Source organism: Melopsittacus undulatus, chromosome 5 (genome assembly GCF_012275295.1).
Source record: "Melopsittacus undulatus isolate bMelUnd1 chromosome 5, bMelUnd1.mat.Z, whole genome shotgun sequence".
NCBI lineage: Eukaryota > Metazoa > Chordata > Aves > Psittaciformes > Psittaculidae > Melopsittacus > Melopsittacus undulatus.
Window position 1 is genome coordinate 73787711 of NC_047531.1, and position 19082 is coordinate 73806792.

Consider the following 19082-nt stretch of genomic DNA (forward strand, 5'->3'; position numbering starts at 1 on the left):
GACATTGGGTCTTAAATCTTTGCTATATATGTCCTAAATCAACTTTTCAGTGTTTTTCTCTGACACAATTCTCAAGCTGACTGTGACCTATGACCACACAGTTATCCTGTTTATTCTTCCTAACTACTGATGGAATGTCAGCTTCCCCACTCCCCCTGGTATTTCCCCATTATTCCAGGATATATTAAAAATCAACATTGTTAGCTTACTTGTTAAGTTATTTCAGAACTATTGAGTTCAAACTGTGTAAGCCAGGATTGAAAAATATTTATATGCAGTGTATGTTGTTTAACAGTCTTTTTTGCTATCGTTGGAGTAGAAAGTATTTTGCCAGAAATACATTTACATTATTATCTTCCAAAATGGAAGATAAAAATACTCCATTGACAACTTAAAAACATTCTGCATCAATCTTTAACACCTCTAGCTAATAAGCATGCCATCTCTAGGACTTTTGTTCATGACACTTGTATAGTACAAATAATGCTGAGTGACAGGAATTACGTAGCCTTGCTTCCTACAAATCCATGTTTCGTAGCTGGTTGTAAAGTTTTATTTGAAGCTTTTCCCTTGCTTTCAGGTAACTCTAAGTTGTTTCTCTCATATGCATCCTCTTGTCTCCAGTAATGTGTAAACTGATGTCGGAGCCCTTTTCCCAGTGGGAGTACTTACTGATTTCTGTCCTTGAGCTAGCAATCTGTTCTCAGAAAACTTGTATGAAATCAGCACCATCTAGAATATCTCTTTCTCCATCAGGCCCCTATAAATCTGCAGCAAGTTCAAAACATAAAAGTGAAGTGTGGGGACAAGCAGACAGAATTGCCTCAGCATTGTTTCCTTAGGAATGTGGGGTAAAATGTCCACTTTACTACTTGTTATTTTAATGACTATAGATTTTTGCTGAGGTCTTCAATTATCCTGATCAGCAGTGTTTCACCACTTCTAATTTATGGACATTTGTATTATTTTGCCATTTACAGCTGTAAAAAGGAACAGTGTGGCTCTAAATCACCAACAGGAATTTGGCATTTAGGACTGGAATGCCTGCTGTTGATCTGGGATTATAGTGCCAACTGCTTTCATTTTTATTGTCATTTTAACATCAAGTGTGGAGTGTGGCACAGTAGGGATATGCCTTCCTCCATATCCCAGCATGTGGCATCTTCACTTCTTGTATAGACCACTTCCTGTCATAACTGATATTGTACAATTGATTGCATGTTATTTAGCTCTTCTCTGCAGTTGCAAGCACAGAATCAGCCTTAATAAATGAAACTTGTAAAGGAGACATACAGTAGGATATTCTGGTTTACATGTCTTTTAGCATAGTTATATTCATATTTCTTACCTTTACCACAGTGGATAGTATTTAATGCAGTTTTCATTAATGTAATTTAGTGAAGTATTGAAATATTATTTATATCTTTATCTGTATTTCAATTCAGTTAAATCTCTAATCCAACTCTAACCTATACAACAAGTTATTTAAAGGAATGTGCTTTGCTTTCAAAGAAAGTACCATGTGGACATGAGCACAAGAGGACTCAAGCACATTTCAGAATCTGAGCTCCTGTTCTTAGCAGGAATATCTTATATAAGTGTTAATGTGCTTAACTTTATTGGTGTCTAGAAAATATTTTTGTTAATCTTGTCTGTTATTATTAGAAATTGTTTTCCTTAAGATGCAGGGACATAGGTGACATGGGACTACCATTGATGTTGTGTTTTTAACAGAGTATGGGAAGTGGTACATTCTCTTGTACCCTGCATGGGGACACAGTTCCACAAATTCCTGCTATCACTTGGCTGCTGCTGGTGATAATACATTCTCAAAGTAAAGTTCCTTTCAGAAATTTTAAAAGATCATAGTATTAGTACAAATAAGGGACTTTTTTCTATAAGCAGAAGTGTTATAGAAAGGGTGAAACTTAGTCATCATTACAAAATAAGAGGGCTTTAAGTTGAACCCCTGGGGATTCTTATAATTTCTGTTATGTTGCTTGGTAAAGAAATGGCAAGCCATGAATAGGATAAGAGTTTTAAGTTTCTCTTGGTCTGATTGCATCAGGTCAGATTTGCAGAACAGATATGCAGTAGTGAGATATAATGATACAATCAGGTTCTATTCTTGTGCTTAAACTCCAAGTTGTATGTTCATTGTGGTTTTCCCACATAGAGAATACTAAAGCTAATCAATGCTTTAAGTTTAGCTGTTCAAAACAAACAAAAAACTCTAAACATGCTACAAGTGCTAGAAATCTAGCAGCAAGCGTAGCTAAATATGGAATGTGTGCAGAAGACTTATGTGGGAGTTGAACAAATTAATTTAAATCTGGGGGGAATGTATGAATAAAATAATACACTGTGACCTGTTAACATTAATCTTCAAATGGTAAACCTTTTATTTAAGTGTTTTCCATTTACTTTCCTAATCTATATATACACAGAGTTGTAAAGGTTTGCATGTTATAGAGGACAGAGCTGTCCTCTGTAAGCTAATAAGACCCTGTAAGGTGTTTTACATAAGTGTGTGTATGTATATATATATATATATATATGGAATATATCCATGTAGGTATACACACACACATAAAAATGTTATATGTAAAAATACATATATAAAAATATATATGTAGCCTTTTATATATATCCTTATATTCTGAGGAGATATTTGTGTACACATTTGTTGGGTTTTTCTTTACTGCCTTATGTGATGGTATGCTTTTTTATGAAAAAATCATAAATTACATTATTTTTTACTCTCATATATTAAATGGAGAGATGTGCCTATCCACAGGTTCTCAGAACCTCTTCTATGTGAAAGATGCTACTCCTTGCTGAATGAAGGAGTAAGTATTGGTCTTGTTTCTTTTGTGTTGTGTGTGTATCTGCTTGTAATAGCTCAGCTTTTCTGATCACATAAGCATCACCACAGAGAACAGAAACTGTAAGTCAATATTTTTCTTGTATCAAGAAAGAGTAATAAGGTGTGACTGCAGGAACACAAAGTTATGGGTTGTCATGGACACTAGACCAGGTTGTTTCCCTTCTGCCATGTTTGCCAATTGCATCTGCAGCTTGGTGGCAAAGGAATCCTTTAAGAATCATGAGATAGAGCTTCCTCATGTTGTCATTACAGCATTTTGCTGCTGAGAGAATAATTGAGTTTTTACTAGATTTATTTTATTTTTTAAGTTCCTCCTCTTTTTTGTTTTGATAGGGAGGAAAAGCTGATGGCAAAGCTGTATCATGTCACTAATTAATCAGGATCTTAACCCACAAGACATTCTCATACAAAGAACTAAGTAAAAAGGGGGCTTTCTCGCAGCATCATTTGTGGAAGTGGAGAACAAACGCCTACATTTTAGCTGACTACTTTTGTTCTATATTTATTCATATTTATTTTAACTAAAGTCGGCAGCATTGTGGATGTGACCATTGTGATATAACATCATCTACTGAGGCAGAAATGGGAAAGATTTATGCTTTTATTTGGCTAGAATATAATCGTAAACTGTTTTTTGTCTATATTTATGCTATTTAAAATAAAAATAAATAGTCATAAAAGAAATTCATCATAGGAGATGTTGTCAGTTCTAAAATAAGAGATTACTCAATGAGTATGGTATAGATGCAAACTCCTTTTGCCTGAGGAATGGATTCAGTGATCAATACCTCTTCTAGTACTATGTTCCTCTGAAATCTTAAGACTAATATGTTCTTGGAAGTGTAATTCACAGAGTGGGCCACTATTCCTACCTTTCCCCCTGCTAGAACCCCCCAGATTGATTCAGAGTGATGTTGCCATTTATCTTATGCTGACAGTTAGTCATGTCCAATGATACATTAATTTTTGTCACTTTAGGAAGGAATTGGCTAAAATACAAACACTAAGTGTCACATATGAAGAAGATACATCTTAAGAACCTGGTAGCTAATGAATTGCTTGAGCAGTGAAACCCACTGCCCTGGCTTAATACAGAGAGATATTTTATTCTTTTTTTTTAAATTGAATTCTGATTTTAATGAACTGGCAGAGCTGCAGAACATGTTCTTAAATCAGGAAGGTGTTTATTTTGGTTTTCTCAAAGTTCCAACTGTCACAGCTCAACAGTGGGAAAAAATCGTGAAGCATTTCAAAGTAAAGCTATTATTGGCAACCTTAATGCTTTAACTGTAATTTTTATCATTGTGAATTCCTTTTTTTTAATACAGCCAAGCAGAACCTTTCTACCTACCAATCTTATGTGCCAACACATTTAGCATTTTAATTGGTGCTGAATAATGTGTGTATTTTGACAGAAGTTTGTAATAGAACACTAATTAAAATAAATGATTTTTCGAGACTATGCCAGGCCACTCCAAAGTTAACAGTTCTGGGATATTTGTATGTGATTCTCAAATTTCTCAGTTTCTGCAGTTCCCTACTGTGATTTCTATCACAGTAAACTGTAAAACTCAACTGAAGTACAAAGTTATGCTGGTGCTGCTAAAGCAGTTCTTGAAAATCCAGCCTCTACTAAGCTCAGCAGTACCCAGTATTGTGTTCACCTGGACAAACTGGACAGCTTGTACTAATGGTGAGCATTGAAATAGCTCAGTGTAGGCTTTTGCTGCTTTTTCCAGGTATTACATGAAACCTAACAAAAGCACATACATCTGATTTTTCAAGTAAAATTTTGAAGCTTCATTTTCTCCTGATGGGATTTTCTATGGCACTGTTGTTCAAACCTTTGTTCATCATCAGCTATAGATGTAACATTTTACAGAATCACAGAATCCCAAGGGTTGGAAGGGACCTTGAAAGATCATCTAGTCCACCCCCCTGCAAGAGCAGGGTAACCTATTAACAAAAACAATGGTCAAATGCTGAGGAACAGTATTCCTGTATTACATAATTAAATACTTTTTTCTTGGCTATGTATATATATATATTTTTTTTTCTCCTCCCTAATAGTAGCATCTGGCTCTCAAGCAAAGTCTTCAAGTAGTGCTGGCCTTGTTGCATACAACTTTGGACTTGGTAGAGCTGGATTGCTAACTTTGTTTCTAATGCTTTTACTTCATAATATGTTTTTTTAAATAATTTGAATGAGATTGTTTGCTCCATAGAAGTACAAGTAAAACCCCAATGGTATTGTCAATAGCCACCCAGTCAAGCAATATACCCTCGTGTTGTACCTCTGCTCTGAAGGGAAGTCAAAGCTGCTAGATCTCAGCTAAAAAGAGAAGATTTCATAGAATCATAGAATGGTTTGGGTTGGAAAGGACCTTAAAAATCATCTAGTTCCAACCCCTTGCCACATGCAGGGGTACTCTCTGCTCGACCAGGTTGATTCAAGCCCCGTCCAACCTGGCCTTGAACATTGCCAGGGATGGGGCAGCCACAGCTTCTCTGGGCACCCTGTGCCAGTGCCTCAGCACCCTCACAGGGAAGAGCTTTTTCCTAATGTCTAATCTAAACCTGCCTTCTTTCAGTTTAGAATTATTCCTCCTTGTCCTGATACTACAGGCCCTTATAAAAAGTAACTCTCCAACTCTCTCAGCCTGTCCGTGTAGGAGAGGTGCTACAACCCTCTGATCCTCCTATAGACTCACCCTAGCCAGTCCACATCCTTCATATTGTGGGAGCCCTAGAGCTGAAGTATTCCAAGTGAGGTCTCACGAGAGCAGAGTAGAGGGGCAGGATCACCTCCTTCAACCTGCTGGTCACGCTCCTTTTGATGCAGGCCAGGATATGGTTGGTTTCTGCTCTGTGAGCACATGCTGAAGCCAGCTCATGTTCAGTTTCTCATTGACCAACACCCCCAAGACCTTTTCCATAGGGCAGTTTTCAATCCATTCACCCCCCAGTCTGTATTTGTGCTTGGAATTGCCCTGACCCAAGTGCAGGATCTTGCACTCGGCCTTGTTGAAATTCATGGGATTTGCACTTGCCCACCTCTCAAGCTCATCCAGGTCCCTCTGTATGGCAATGTTACCGTGAAATCTTTGTGTAATGGGAGGCAAGCTAGGTTTGTCTATGTGATAAAGTTTTATTGGCATGAGTTATGTTGGTATGAAGTACCAAAAACAATAATTCAAACCATAGCACTGGTACTGCGACCCTGACAAAACCAATCAGTACAGGTGTGGAATGCCAACAGAAACAAGCTTCTCTTGGTTTTGATTATAACTTTTAAAGAAGGTTGGTTGTAGATGATGTATGAGTATATACTTATGTATGGGCTGGCAAGCAGATCTTCTGTGCTACTTCTACACCAGGGGGCTCTGCTAACGTAGCATGTGTATGTGCATGAAGGGAGGCTCTGCAGTGTAGAGACTACACCAGTTCTCTGCAGCAGTCTCCCACCCTTGGGAAGCATCAGGACCCCGGGCTGTGGAGACTGGAGCACAGAGACCACAGCTCTTGTTGGCTTTCTGCATGGTTTAGGAGGTGATTACTCATATCCTTCAATCCTTTTCTTTGTCCTGTCTTTTCAGGATTTTGTCTTCAGTAGTTTTTTGTTCATTCTTATTGAGAAGTGGGGTTTAAGACAAAGTGTTTTCCTTTACCTGTTCTCATTACATACAGTGTAACTTGATCAAGATTAGTTTTGCTGCAACAGGTAAAGTAGAAGCGATGCTTGTCTAAGAGAAATCAATCACGTATTGTAAAATATATGATTTTTTTTTTCCCTAGGCGTAAACATGTCTTCAAGAATGAGGAATTCCTTTGGGTTTGTTGAATGAACTCTTTTCATTGTAAATTCGTTTTGAACAGTATCAATGAATATACTAGGTGACTTTGTCAGCTCTTTGAAGGAGATAGATGAGGTGCTAACCTTTATATATAATTTAAGACTCTGCATGATAAATCATACTGTTACCAGCTATTGTTTCTTTGTGAAGTTCAGTTAGACTTACTCAGCTAGCTGTTGGTCTAAAGAAAAGACTTTCAGTCAGTTTCGTAAGGAGGAGAAAGAGAACAGAAAGAAGTCAAGAGCAACTGATCCAGAACAGCTGGCATTTCTGTGAGTGGATGTGTTCCTGGTGAGGATGCTCTGCTCTCATTCACACAATGAAGTAACTCTGCCTTCTGCCCTCCATGTTTTTGATGCCTTCTGTAAACCTCCACAATCTACTACTTGGAGGATAGGGAGTTTGCCCACATGCTAGGAAAGTCCTAGGAATTTTTACTTCTCTTTCTATTCATTATCACTTGTAGTATCAAAAATAACAGAACATTTTATTTATAGTATTAGGAAAGAGGCCTTGTCCATATAGGGTTATTCATTTGCTGTCATTATTTCACTTCTAGTATCTAATTCGTTATGTTTCCAGTTAATGCTACAAGTATTCTTCCAGCCCTCCTTCAGCTTTTCCCTGCCCTAGTACGCGTAAGAAGATCAAGCACAGTATGTAATGACATTTGTATTTGGACTCTATATGGGTAAAATGAAGTTATCACTTGAAGCTTTAGTGTTGATTTTAGCTATAAAATGTTCCCTTGGATGTGCACACATACAATGTAAAGTAACTTGTCTAAATTAATATTGACTACTTTGTTTTGCAATTAGTGGGAATAGTGGGAATGTTCCTGTGTTTTCATATTACCTGTCTTCAGCTTTTCAAAGTTTCTTGCTGAAACTACACTGAAGATCATTTATCACCTTCCTTTACCTTTACTCCATAGTGTACATATAGTCATTTTTAATGGCAGTGGAGCAAGTATTTCTATAATTTATGAAAGTGTTTGAATATGGCTTATCTGAACTGTTATATTTAGAATTGACTTCCTGGCAGGGATGTTCTCACCTGTTGAAATTGAATCTCTAATGATTTCTATCCAGTTTGTGTTGCATGTTCATGACATTCATTTTTTTTATTTGTTAACATTTCAGCAATATTGCTTGTTTTGTGGGGGAAGTCCTTCGTTTTCTCTGAGGTTAATGGTTTAATTAGAACATTTGAGGGCTCTGTGGTTTTTTTTTCTTAACTTACAAGCTGCAGAGCTACTGTATTTAGCTGAAAATGCCTGTTTTGCTAAGGAATGCAGTCTGATAGTCTAGTTTAGTTTGTTGGCTATGAGTTTGTATTCTGATACCACTACTTACGGTCAGGATCTAAACTGAAGTATGTGCTGCCTTCAATGATGATGCCAGTGCCACAGAGGAGGAGACCACGTATTTCTTTGTCAGATTAGATGAGGTGCACTTACATTAAGTACTTTCAGTTTTTGGTTTTAGCTTGGACATTCTTTTAAGACCTAGAAAAGACTGAGGTGCCTAAGGAGCCATGAAAGTCTGAATTAAGTATGAAAGTCTGTGTTAGGAGTTGCTCTGAAAGAGGTTTGCTCAAGCTAGAAATGTGTGGTAGAGCTTTGTTTTAGATGCACTGCGTAGTTTAACTGTATTTTTCTGCTTGAATGCAAAACTTTAATTAAACTTGGTAAATAAATTATACCACAACTACCATGTCAGAGAGCAAGGAGCAGAAGGTTTCAGAGCCTGGCACATGGCAGGTTTTTGCTGTGCTGATTCATGTGCGTGCGAGAGGAGAGGAAATGAAGAATGCTGTCATCAGCTGAAACTACAGGGAAGTTTTCTGCAGTAGAAAACTGATAAAACAGATTGTGATTTAAGATACTCAGTGATAGCCTAATAGATCAGAGAGTTCTGTTTCATGTGGATCACTTCTTGACTAGAAAAAGAAACATTTCAAAGCAGTAGAAATGATCTGTGAATAATTATGGTCTAGAAAAAAAAAAAGAGGGGAAAAATCTCCCAAATGATTCAATTTAGCTTATCCACAGTGAACCATTTTTGTTCCAGGGTAGGTTCACAAGATGGAGGAAAAAGCAGTGATAATGATAGTACTGTTACTTCTCCTGAGAAACTTCCCATGATTTCATATAGCCAAAACCCACAGGAAATCAAGGTCCGGTAGGGTGGGAGAGTACTATGTTATGCCTCTGATCTTTGGTCTGTTTGAGCTTAATGCCCTACTTATGACTAATTGTTTGTAGTTGTTTTAATCACAGTATCAGAAATGTTTAGTATTAGTAGGCAAATGTACCATGTGTTTGGAATTTAAAGGATTATTTTTAAAAAGCAGACCTTGCCAATTTTTGTGATTCATTAGGAAGCTTACCAATATCACTTTTTCATATAAGCCCATCATAATTATAAGATCATTAAGATACTCATTTGGAAGCTGTTGTCTGAATTTTCTGAATTCAGAGCCCTTAGAAGACTGAAGACAAATGATTTTCAGTTGAGTGAGAGACTTGTATTTTCTCATATCTTTTGAACATGAACAGGAGATTCTTTTTCACTATAAATAAAACTGCTCAGGCATCTTTATAAATGGATGCATTTTACTCAGGTTCTGCTCTTAAACATCACGAAGCGAAGGGATACTAGGGTACAGGGTTTGTTTCCATCTGATCTGTGAATGCTTCATGGAAAAACATTTGGGAATAGGCAGGGGTGATAAGGTTATGTGTAAGGATTTTTCACAAGTTGATTAAGTACCACCCACAGAGTTTTGGCTATTTTGCTTGACAGAAAACAAAGATGAGCAATTATGGCTTGCTGTTTGTGACATCATTTATAAGCTAAATTTAATTTTCTACAGAACATCCGCTGGTAATGTCATGGTAATAACTTCCTATTGATTAATTAAATCTGTTCCTTCTCCTCCTTATTTGTAACTCACGTGAAGTTGCCCAAATGTGAGTCCATTTTATTACTAACAGGCTGTGAATGGAAATACTGTACACATTTTAATTTTCTTCTTAGCTTTGCTCAGAAGTAACAATTTAAAATTGATTGCCTTTTTCAGATTTATTCTCTCAAAATAAGCTATAGCTCTGAAGTCTCTCCGAAGAGTAGTTTGGTTTTTTTTTTAATTATAAGGCATATTTACTACATTACTGGCAACATAGAATTGTTGCTTATGAATTGGTAGTATTTAAAATACTTTAGAAAAGGGGCTAATTTGAAGGAAAGGGAACATCTAGTTCTTGAAACACTGTGTAAAATAGGCTGTGGGGTAGAGTGAGTTTCCTTAAAAAGAACTTCCTTGTAAAAGGTTATGCTGAATGAAAGTGGTGGACACGAACTGATGGGTATCCAAACGTAAAGGAAATCTAGTGACACTGGTGCCACTCCTTTATAACAAGGATTTGGCATTTGAGCGTTGAAATAGATTTCAGCAGGTCTGGACTCTCCACTGAGCTGGGGAAGACTGTAAATTTAGATACTAGGAAAGGTTAAAATACAAAGCAGGCACCTCAAGGATATAGCAGCATACTTGATGTCTGACAACATTTAAAAATCTCTAGAAACTTCCAGAAGATGATAAAATAGCAACCATTTTGGCACAACAGATTTCAGAATTTGAAAGTCTCATTTAATTTCTCTTGTAAAGTTATTTGCTTATCTGTATTTGATCCTTTCAGATTTGACAAACATGAAGGCGTTTGCCTTATTGATATTAGCACTTTCGTGTCAAGTTGTCCCTGTAAGCCTTTGAGTATATAGCAGAAGAATTGCAGTTTCCTGCTTAACCCACTAAATTACAAGATGACTTTTCCAGTACTCTGACTTGGCAATGGTGGTGGCAGTTCAGTGAGCTACAGACCGTTTTTCACAGCCTATTTGTCTGATATATTGAGTTTTGGATCAATTTTACTGTAAGAAAAAAATGTTAGGTGAGATTTTTAGTAACTTAGTGTTTGCTCTGTTTACCTGATTTGACAGCTTTCCTCCTTGGGCTGGAAGAATCTGTTTAGGTTGGCTTTAATAGCACAATTTTAATCACTTTGTGGGAGCTTGAACTGAAATCTCATCTTTATTTTCACTGTGAAGTACATCAGGATTGTTTAAAAAGGAACTGAGAAATACCAGCCTCAGAGTAGCATTGTTTTTAAAACAGCCTGTCAATGTGTAATAACCACAGATTGTTTTCCTCTCTTGCTTGATTAATTTTTTTAAAATCCTAATACTTCAAATCACAGACAGCAACTTTTTGAGTGCCACTGAATGTTAAATCTAGTGTTAATTATTTTTATGTACTTGAGAATTAATAGATTATCCTTAGGACACTGAAAATGCCAAGCAGAATGCCTTTAAGCAAAATCAGTATCAGCTGAAGTTTACAGTTACATCTGTTTTGGCTGTGTTATTTAGTTACTTGTGTCATTCAGAGGGCAAGAAAACTAATGTATTTCTCAAAACATTAGTACAAGTATCTTTTCTGATATTAGACAAACTACATTATGTCTGTTTTCACTGAGCTTATTGATAATGGTGTCTAGCAAAACATGGGCTCCAGCCTGGTCTTTCTTGCATTTCTGGAACTCGCATCCTTATTCCTCTTCAGAGCAAAGGGGTGTGAGCTTACAGAGCAGCATTAACCTCAGGTGGGAAGCTGGCAAATGGTTTCCTGAAGCTATGAGAAACTTACTTCTGAGACCCCTACCTCTTCATTAGGATTGATTAAAAGCAGCAGAGTGCCAACATTTTCAGAGAACGCATACAGGTGTCCACAAAGAATACTTACATAAGCTTTACAAGTTGTTCCTGCACCAACTGGCTTTTCATTGACACTTCCCTCATCAGCTGCCTGTGTTTCATAAAGTATGTGATAAATGGGCAGGTTTACTGCTGCCATGCAGAATATATACCTCTTGAGTTGTACCTGTCTTCCCTGCAACGTGTCCTGTCTACCCTGCCTCCAATTTTCCTGTAGTTTGTCACAGCTTAATCAGTGAGGCCGCTATCTCGCTGCCAGGTTTAGCTTATGCTGGTTGAGGTTTGGAAGCTTCTGGGCAAGCAGTCAAGATCTGCAGACAGAAGCAAGGTTTTATAATCTCACCATCTTTCTATAGAAATCTCATTAAGAAGTCTATTCTAATGGACTCTTCTGTCGTAATTAAATACAAGGATGTTCTTCATAGTATGATTGGTTATAAGGCAGGAATTCTTTAATGTGTTGCAAGACTCTTTAACATTTGAATGCCAAACTGAGCTTAATCTTTTCTGTGTTAATCAGCATTTGAGACTATATCCATCTTGTGATTTACTAAGTGTGCCAAAAAGCTTCCATTAATCCTGTTTCACAAGGACCTGAGGTATAACTTGGTAAATCAGAAATAACACAGTGAATCTGAGCTCTTCTAGGATTGAACTAATGGTACCTCATATAATGAAATCTGCAAAGGAAAGATACAGACAGTCTTAAGATGCAATAATCCTATATACTTCAAGCTCATCTAAAAGTACCTAGGATGCATTGTGAGACAGAATATTCTGAGATACTTGGAACACTTCCCTTTGCAGACTTCTAACTTTAAAGCAAGGAGCTAAAGCAATGTAAAATTAAATGGGTATTTCTTTTTCTGCCTACCTTGCCCAAATATCAAACCATTTGTATTCTATTTCATCTTGTGCTAGCGTAACAGGTGAGCTCTTCACAATGTACAGTTCTTTGGAATAATTTCAAGTTGACATCACAAGATTTTTCATATTGAGAAGAAATTGAATTTCATGGTCCTGGAAAGAAAGATGTAATTAAACCATCTAGTTAGGAGTGGGGAAGTTCTGGTTCAAATCCTTTCTCCTATTGAGTTTTTATTAATTTTATCCCCTTATGTATAAAATAAAACACCTCTTATGGGAACAGAGCTTACCTGCTCCTGAACTAAAGCTGTGTTCTGTTGACCAGTAGCAAAACTCCAACAGATGGCTGGAGACAGTACCCTTTCTACCACAGTTTCACACCTTTAAAAGGCAACAGCCTGACTGACAAAGCATCACACTGTGAGCCATGAATTTAAATAGCTTTAGACCTAGAAGGCCAGTTCTCTGTTGTCCAATGCAAATGTTGTGGTTACTTTTGGGACATTCTGTAGAACAGCCTCAGTTGTTTAGTGTTTGAAATCTGTAGTTTGATGTCTAGCACACTTTTATTTTTTGACAAAACCTAGTATGAGTGCAAATCACTGATGGATTTCGGTAGTGGTTGCATCAGCCCTTTATTACTTGACATGCTTAGTTCGTTTGCATAAATGTCCGGTGACCAAGTACAGAAAAGAGTGCTGAAAGGGATTTGGAGGTTTCTTCTAGTTCATTTAGCTGTTTCTTTCATCACAATGAAATCAATGAAAGTGACATATCATCAAATACCATGATGCTTTAAAATCTTGAGAAGGATTTCATGTGGTTTTGTAGTGTTGTAAGTTTAGTATAGAAGTACTGAGGGTCCTGGTGGATAGGAGGAAGACCATGAGCCAGCAATGTGCCCTTGTGGCCAAGAAGGCAAATGGCATCCTAGAGTGCATTAGAAAGGGTGTGGTTAGTAGGGCAAGAGAGGTTTTCCTCCCCCTCTACTCTGCCTTGGTGAGGCTGCATCTGGAATATTGCGTCCAGTTCTGGGCCCCCCAGTTCAAGAAGGACAGGGAATTGCTTGAAAGAGTCCAGCGCAGAGCCACAAAGATGATGGAGTGGAACTTACTAGAGTTAAAACATCTATGAACTCTTATGAGGAGAGGCTGAGGGAGCTGGGTCTCTTTAGCTTGGAGGAGACTGAGGGGTGACCTCATGAGTGTTTACAAATATGTAAAGGGTGGGTGTCAGGATGATGGAGCTAGGCTTTTTTCAGTGATATCCAGTGGTAGGACAAGGGGCAATGGGTGTAAACTGGAGCATAGGAGGTTCCACGTTAACATCAGGAAGAACTTCTTTACTGTAAGAGTGCCAGAGCACTGGAACAGGTTGCCCAGGGGGGTTGTGGAGTCTCCTACGTTGGAGATATTCAAGGCCTGTCTGGACAAGTTCCTGTGTGATGTACTCTAGGTTACCCTGCTCTTGCAGGGGGGTTGGACTAGATGATCTTTCGAGGTCCCTTCCAACCCTTGGGATTCTGTGTGATTCTGTGGGATATGTATGGGTATCTCCCCCTATCCCTATCAGTCCCATACTCTGCATACCATGGGTTCTTGCTTGGGGGCTGACAGGTCTTTGCAGAAATGCACAATGGTGTGTTTAACCTAGACAGGGTGGTGAGTCTTTCTTCTTTGCCCTCCTCTTTCTAAGATACAAAATCCTCTTACCCCACCACAGTCTCTGCTATCAACTATTCTCATCCCTAAACCCATAGTCTTCTACTGCCTCTGTGTGTGTGGCATTTGTGGTTTGCTCCTGTGCTTTGCTTGTAAAATGGGAAGCCCTTTCAAGACAGATGGCAGACACCACTTGTCTCTTACTTAGTTCTCTCTCATTGACGTAGATACCACAACCCCAGCACTTGGGGAAGAAAATGTTTTGGAGAATCAGCAACAGTGAGTTCAGAGAACAGAGCTTGTTAGTTGGTCAGGACTGTGCAGGATGGCGCTGGAGACACAGGAATAGTATTGTGAATAATCCAGCAGTATGAGTTCCTGATAATATTGATATAATTTAAAATTACTTATATTTGAAATCATTACTTTATTGTAGTAGTAGTAATTCACCCATCATTCTATGATCCTGCCTGATTCAAAGGCAGGGTCGACTACACATAGATCTTCCATGACAGAAGCTCATCAACATGCTTAGGTAGGCTTGTAAAGGTTTGTCACTAATTCTGCCTAGCACTTTACATCCTGCAAGGTTATTTTACAGACTTAGGAGATTTATTTTGTTTTAATGGCCAACAACGATTTTAAGAGTCTTTCTTTTGAAAATCTGTTCAGCTTTACAACATAAATATATTCCGGGTACATCATAAAAATTGTGTATTTTAAATATGTCAGATAAGACTGAAGCTTCCCCTTTGCATAGCTTTAATGGGTCTTCTCATCAGTTGTCATTAGGTTTCAGAGAAGCAGTTAAATTGTAACCATTTATAAGTTTCATAAATGTTGTGGATATTGGAAATATAATTAGGGATAATAAAACTTGACTACCTCAGTTCATTTTAGTATTAAATTAACTAAAATTATCTAAAGGTATAAGAAGTTTTCAGATATATCTGAAAAAAGTCATTGTCAGGCAGAGTTGTTATAAAGGACCTTCTAATGACTTAGTGATTATATAACCTTTTGTGACTCAAAAGGCATTAAGAACTTCAAGGAACAAACAGAACCAAAAGTGATTGGGAAGATCATGCTCTCTCACCCATGAGCAAAGTTTATACATCAAAGTTACTTCCCTCTTAACTTTGCATTTTGTGGGTCTTTTCTGTTGTTTGCTTCTCCCTTTTTCTGAAGGAATCAGTTTCCCAAAAAATAATGTCACTGAGTAAACCACTAGAAACTACTTAATTCTTTTATGCTGAAAGAGGAAGTTAATTCGCACTAAACAAAGTTTTCATATTATGAAGCTGGATGGAACCCTTGTGATCATCTAGTCATATATGGATTTTTCATCCATATGACTGCTGTGAATGAATTCCTTTGTGAACTAAACTTACCTTTTTTGAAGGAAACGCCAGTCAGCAGTAGTACTCATTGTAGCTTTAATTCAAGCTCTAGTAGTACAGCATGTAGTTCCTTAACCATATGTACCTGAAACGCGTACCTAAAGACTGCTGAGATTTCTCTTGTTGCCTCATCCACCACAGATGAAATTCTCTCTTAGGTCCAAATGAATTGAAGTGCTAAGAACTGGACCTGGTGGTACAAGACACAAATCTGAAAACCCTTGTGTGTATGCATCTATGTGTAAATAGATTTTTTGTTTTTAATTAAAAGTAAGACTTTCCTATCTTATTGTATGGTTCCAGTTAAATGAAGACAAAGGAAACTGAATCTTTAAATGGTGTTTCTGTATTTAAGGATTATGTCAGCAATGAAGATGGGCAGAATACTCCTGATTCAGTCTTGGCAACAAGTTCAAAAAGGAAGTCAGAGAATGAGAGTGAATCAGCTGTGCCTAATGTGGGCAAGCAAACAGGCATCTCCCCCTCCCTGGGTAACACTTTGGAGAACATTGTGGAGCAGCTGGATGTTTTAACTCTAGTAAGTATGCAGTAACAGATAACATTTGCAGTGGGAAAATGGTAATGCTGTCAGTGGGCAAAAAATCCCATGAACCACATTCCTAAGCCAGAATATTAAAGGCTATGGGGTTATTTTGAATAGTTGTATAGTCAGGTGACTGTTCTATGTTTTTCCTTTCAGCAAATATTGATCACATTGTGTTTGCTAAAGTAAGAGCTCCCTGCTACATAATCATAAATATTATTGTTGTATTTTTAACTTGGGAAGAAAATACACTGTTTTTTAGTAGTGAGATCTAGCACTGATTAGCCAGAAGCCAGTTCTTTAGCAGATTCCAGCTTGAACAGTCATGTGTTAGCAGGGCATGAACAAAACAAATTTGTCATGTACTATTAAATACTTTTTCAGACTTAGTGTTCAAGGTGTTGGGTAGGAATCTAAGCAGTGGAATAATTCCTAGTGCCAATGAAACTGCCCAAATACTGGTCTCCAGCAGTGACTCTGAGTCACTTGTTTGTAAATGCTCAATACTTCTTTTTAGTAATCCAGATTTAGCCACTCTGTGTTTTAAGATAATACTCTGTGGTGTCATATATTAACATTATAACCAAATGAAAAGGGAGCGACTATTGCAAAACTGTGTTGTTTTGCAATACAGAATAAGAAATAAGTTTTGGGAAGTACAAACTCAAGTCGTCAGTTGAAAATCATTTGTGTTGTAAGTTGGATTAAAAAGAAACTGCCAGCCTGTGTCCAGAAACCCTTTTGATGAGGGCAATCTCTTGGAGAATGCCTTTTAATAGTATTTCTTTTCTTACTTCCTGTTTTTGGGGATGCATTAGAAGGTTCTTTTAGGTTTTTGGAAGATATCATTTGGGATTAGCACTGATGGCTGTTTTTCTATTGAAATACAAATGCAACTTTCACATAGTATTTCAGAGTAATTTATATAAGCACAGATATATTGCATGCTCTCAGAGAAAATATTTTGTGAGCACAGTTTTAAACCTGTAGACTATCTCCAGAGATACAAACCCATTATTTTTAAATAGAGTTGTAAATAGTGGAATAGCTAAGGAAAAGCCATTTTAGGATATTTTTTCCTGTTGAGTTAGAATGATTCTTCTTATGTTACTGTGTTGCACACTTGTAATAATGTGTGAGTAATACCAAACCAATTGAAATTATTGCCCTCTTCATGCAGACTGTTTCAATCCTGGAACAACGTCTTACTTTGACCGAAGATAAATTGAAAGAATGTTTAGAAAATCAGCAAAAAATGTTACTTGAAGAAAGACAGGAAGCATAAAAGATGAAAACGAGCTGTACTGATTAATATGTTTCATATTCACAAGGAAATAACAACTGTTACTTCGCTGGATTTTGCTATAAGCAAAAAAAATATAAATCTTTTCTAACAAGTCAATGTAGTAACTGAAATAAAAAAATTGTACAACACATTTTAAACATTGGTAGCAAGCAGATAGTCTGTTTGTATATTTAATAAAGTGCAGCCCAGCCAAAATTAGTGTTTTCTGAAATCATTCCCATTGAGCATTGCAAGACTCTTATTTCAACTTAATAAGGTCTTTGAATACAACTAAGCAACAAACTACATATGTTTAGATGAATAGCAGTTATTATGGAAATACACTATGTTGGTTTTTTAGCGCAGGTAAGGACTGTGAAAATAATGCTCCTTGTGCTAAGGCAGCATTACTCAAGCACCTAAATTAAATAAGACCTAATTAGCTCTAATTCCGACAATGCCAGAGGTTTACTTTGTCCCTTACATACTCTCAAATATTTTACCAAAAAGTAGTGACAGTTACTTTCTGTCTTGTAAATGTTTTAGTGACGATTGCAAGATGTGGTGTAAAAACTCTTGAGTTACAACTATGAAAATGAAATCAAACTTTGAAACTATAACTGCATGTGTGAATTCAGCTGCAAGACTGATGGGAGTCGAACACTTCCACTTATCCCACCCTGTCAAAATTCAGGTTTCATATTTAGAAAAATAAAAATCAGCTTCATACTTCTGAATAATATATTTGAACCAAACACAAAATGTTGCAAAATGTATATCATAAATACAAACGAATCTCATCTCTAAAGGACTTTCACAGGTGCTCAAGTTATTAATCAGGAAAGACTGCAATGTATGATGATTTTGGTTTTATTTTTAATAAAAATGCAATTTTTAGAAAGATGATTGTAGAACTTCTTTTTTAATAGAAAACATCTATGCTTCTTTATGTCTACCTGTTATTATTTAAATGGCAAGTGCAGGAAACCTGTTGTAAATCCACAGTTGAAACTAGGTAGTCATCCATTGCTGCAACTTCACGTTTTGTATGTTAAAAAATAGGACACTTGAAATGGGGGGAGCACTTTAATCCAATTCTACAACTGACCGTATATAGATAAAGCCCATTTCCCAGGCTGAACCTCATTAACATCGATAGAGTTCAGCTTAAGTCCAGAAGCAAACTGTACAAATACTGTAGTAGTTCGAGCCAAAGTAATGAGCAGTCCATTTTTTTTCTATAGCTTTTCATTTTCTCTCATAGTAATCACCTTCAGGTATACAGACATCATCTCCCTTGGTAAATTCTGGGTTTTACGAGTGAGTACTACATAGTTTCAGCTCAGTCTGAAGCTATCCTATTTGTCACAGTGAAGAAGTCTCCTCTTATAAAAATTTTAGATGCAACTGTTTAGATCTAGCCACAGATTTTTATTTCTATATATTTCAGTGTAACAGCCTGACCTTTGATTATGCAATTGTTTAGAATGGTATATAAGGAATGGTTATGTAAATACTGTCTTTTAGGTCAGATGTACTTTGCTTTATGCGTTTGCAAATTCTGGTCTTTGCCTTTTGTTGGCTCCATTAGAAGACACAAAACCATGTACCTTTTGAAATCTTCTTGCTTGTTCCTTGTTTCCTCAGAGTGAACGCTATTATATATATGCTTAGGGTTTTTCTTGTCATTGTTAAGCTTTTCAGGAAATTTCTTTTACTTCTGTTTTTTTTAGTGAAATCTCTGCTGAAATTTTCCTTTCTGCCTTAGCTCCTACCTCTAATCCTTCCTTTTCATTGCCTATTATC

General features: G+C 37.0%; 1 protein-coding gene across 1 annotated transcript in view; it reads left to right on the forward strand.

Annotated features, from left to right (window-relative positions):
- The window catches only part of POC1B (POC1 centriolar protein B), a 51694-nt gene extending 33537 nt beyond the window's left edge, over positions 1-18157 (forward strand). The window contains exons 11-12 of the mRNA XM_005147958.3: positions 15803-15985; positions 17172-18157. Coding sequence (XP_005148015.2) covers positions 15803-15985; positions 17172-17276 — 288 coding nt within the window. The 3' untranslated portion in view covers positions 17277-18157. The remainder of the gene's footprint in view (positions 1-15802; positions 15986-17171) is intronic.
- Positions 18158-19082: the final 925 nt, after the last annotated feature.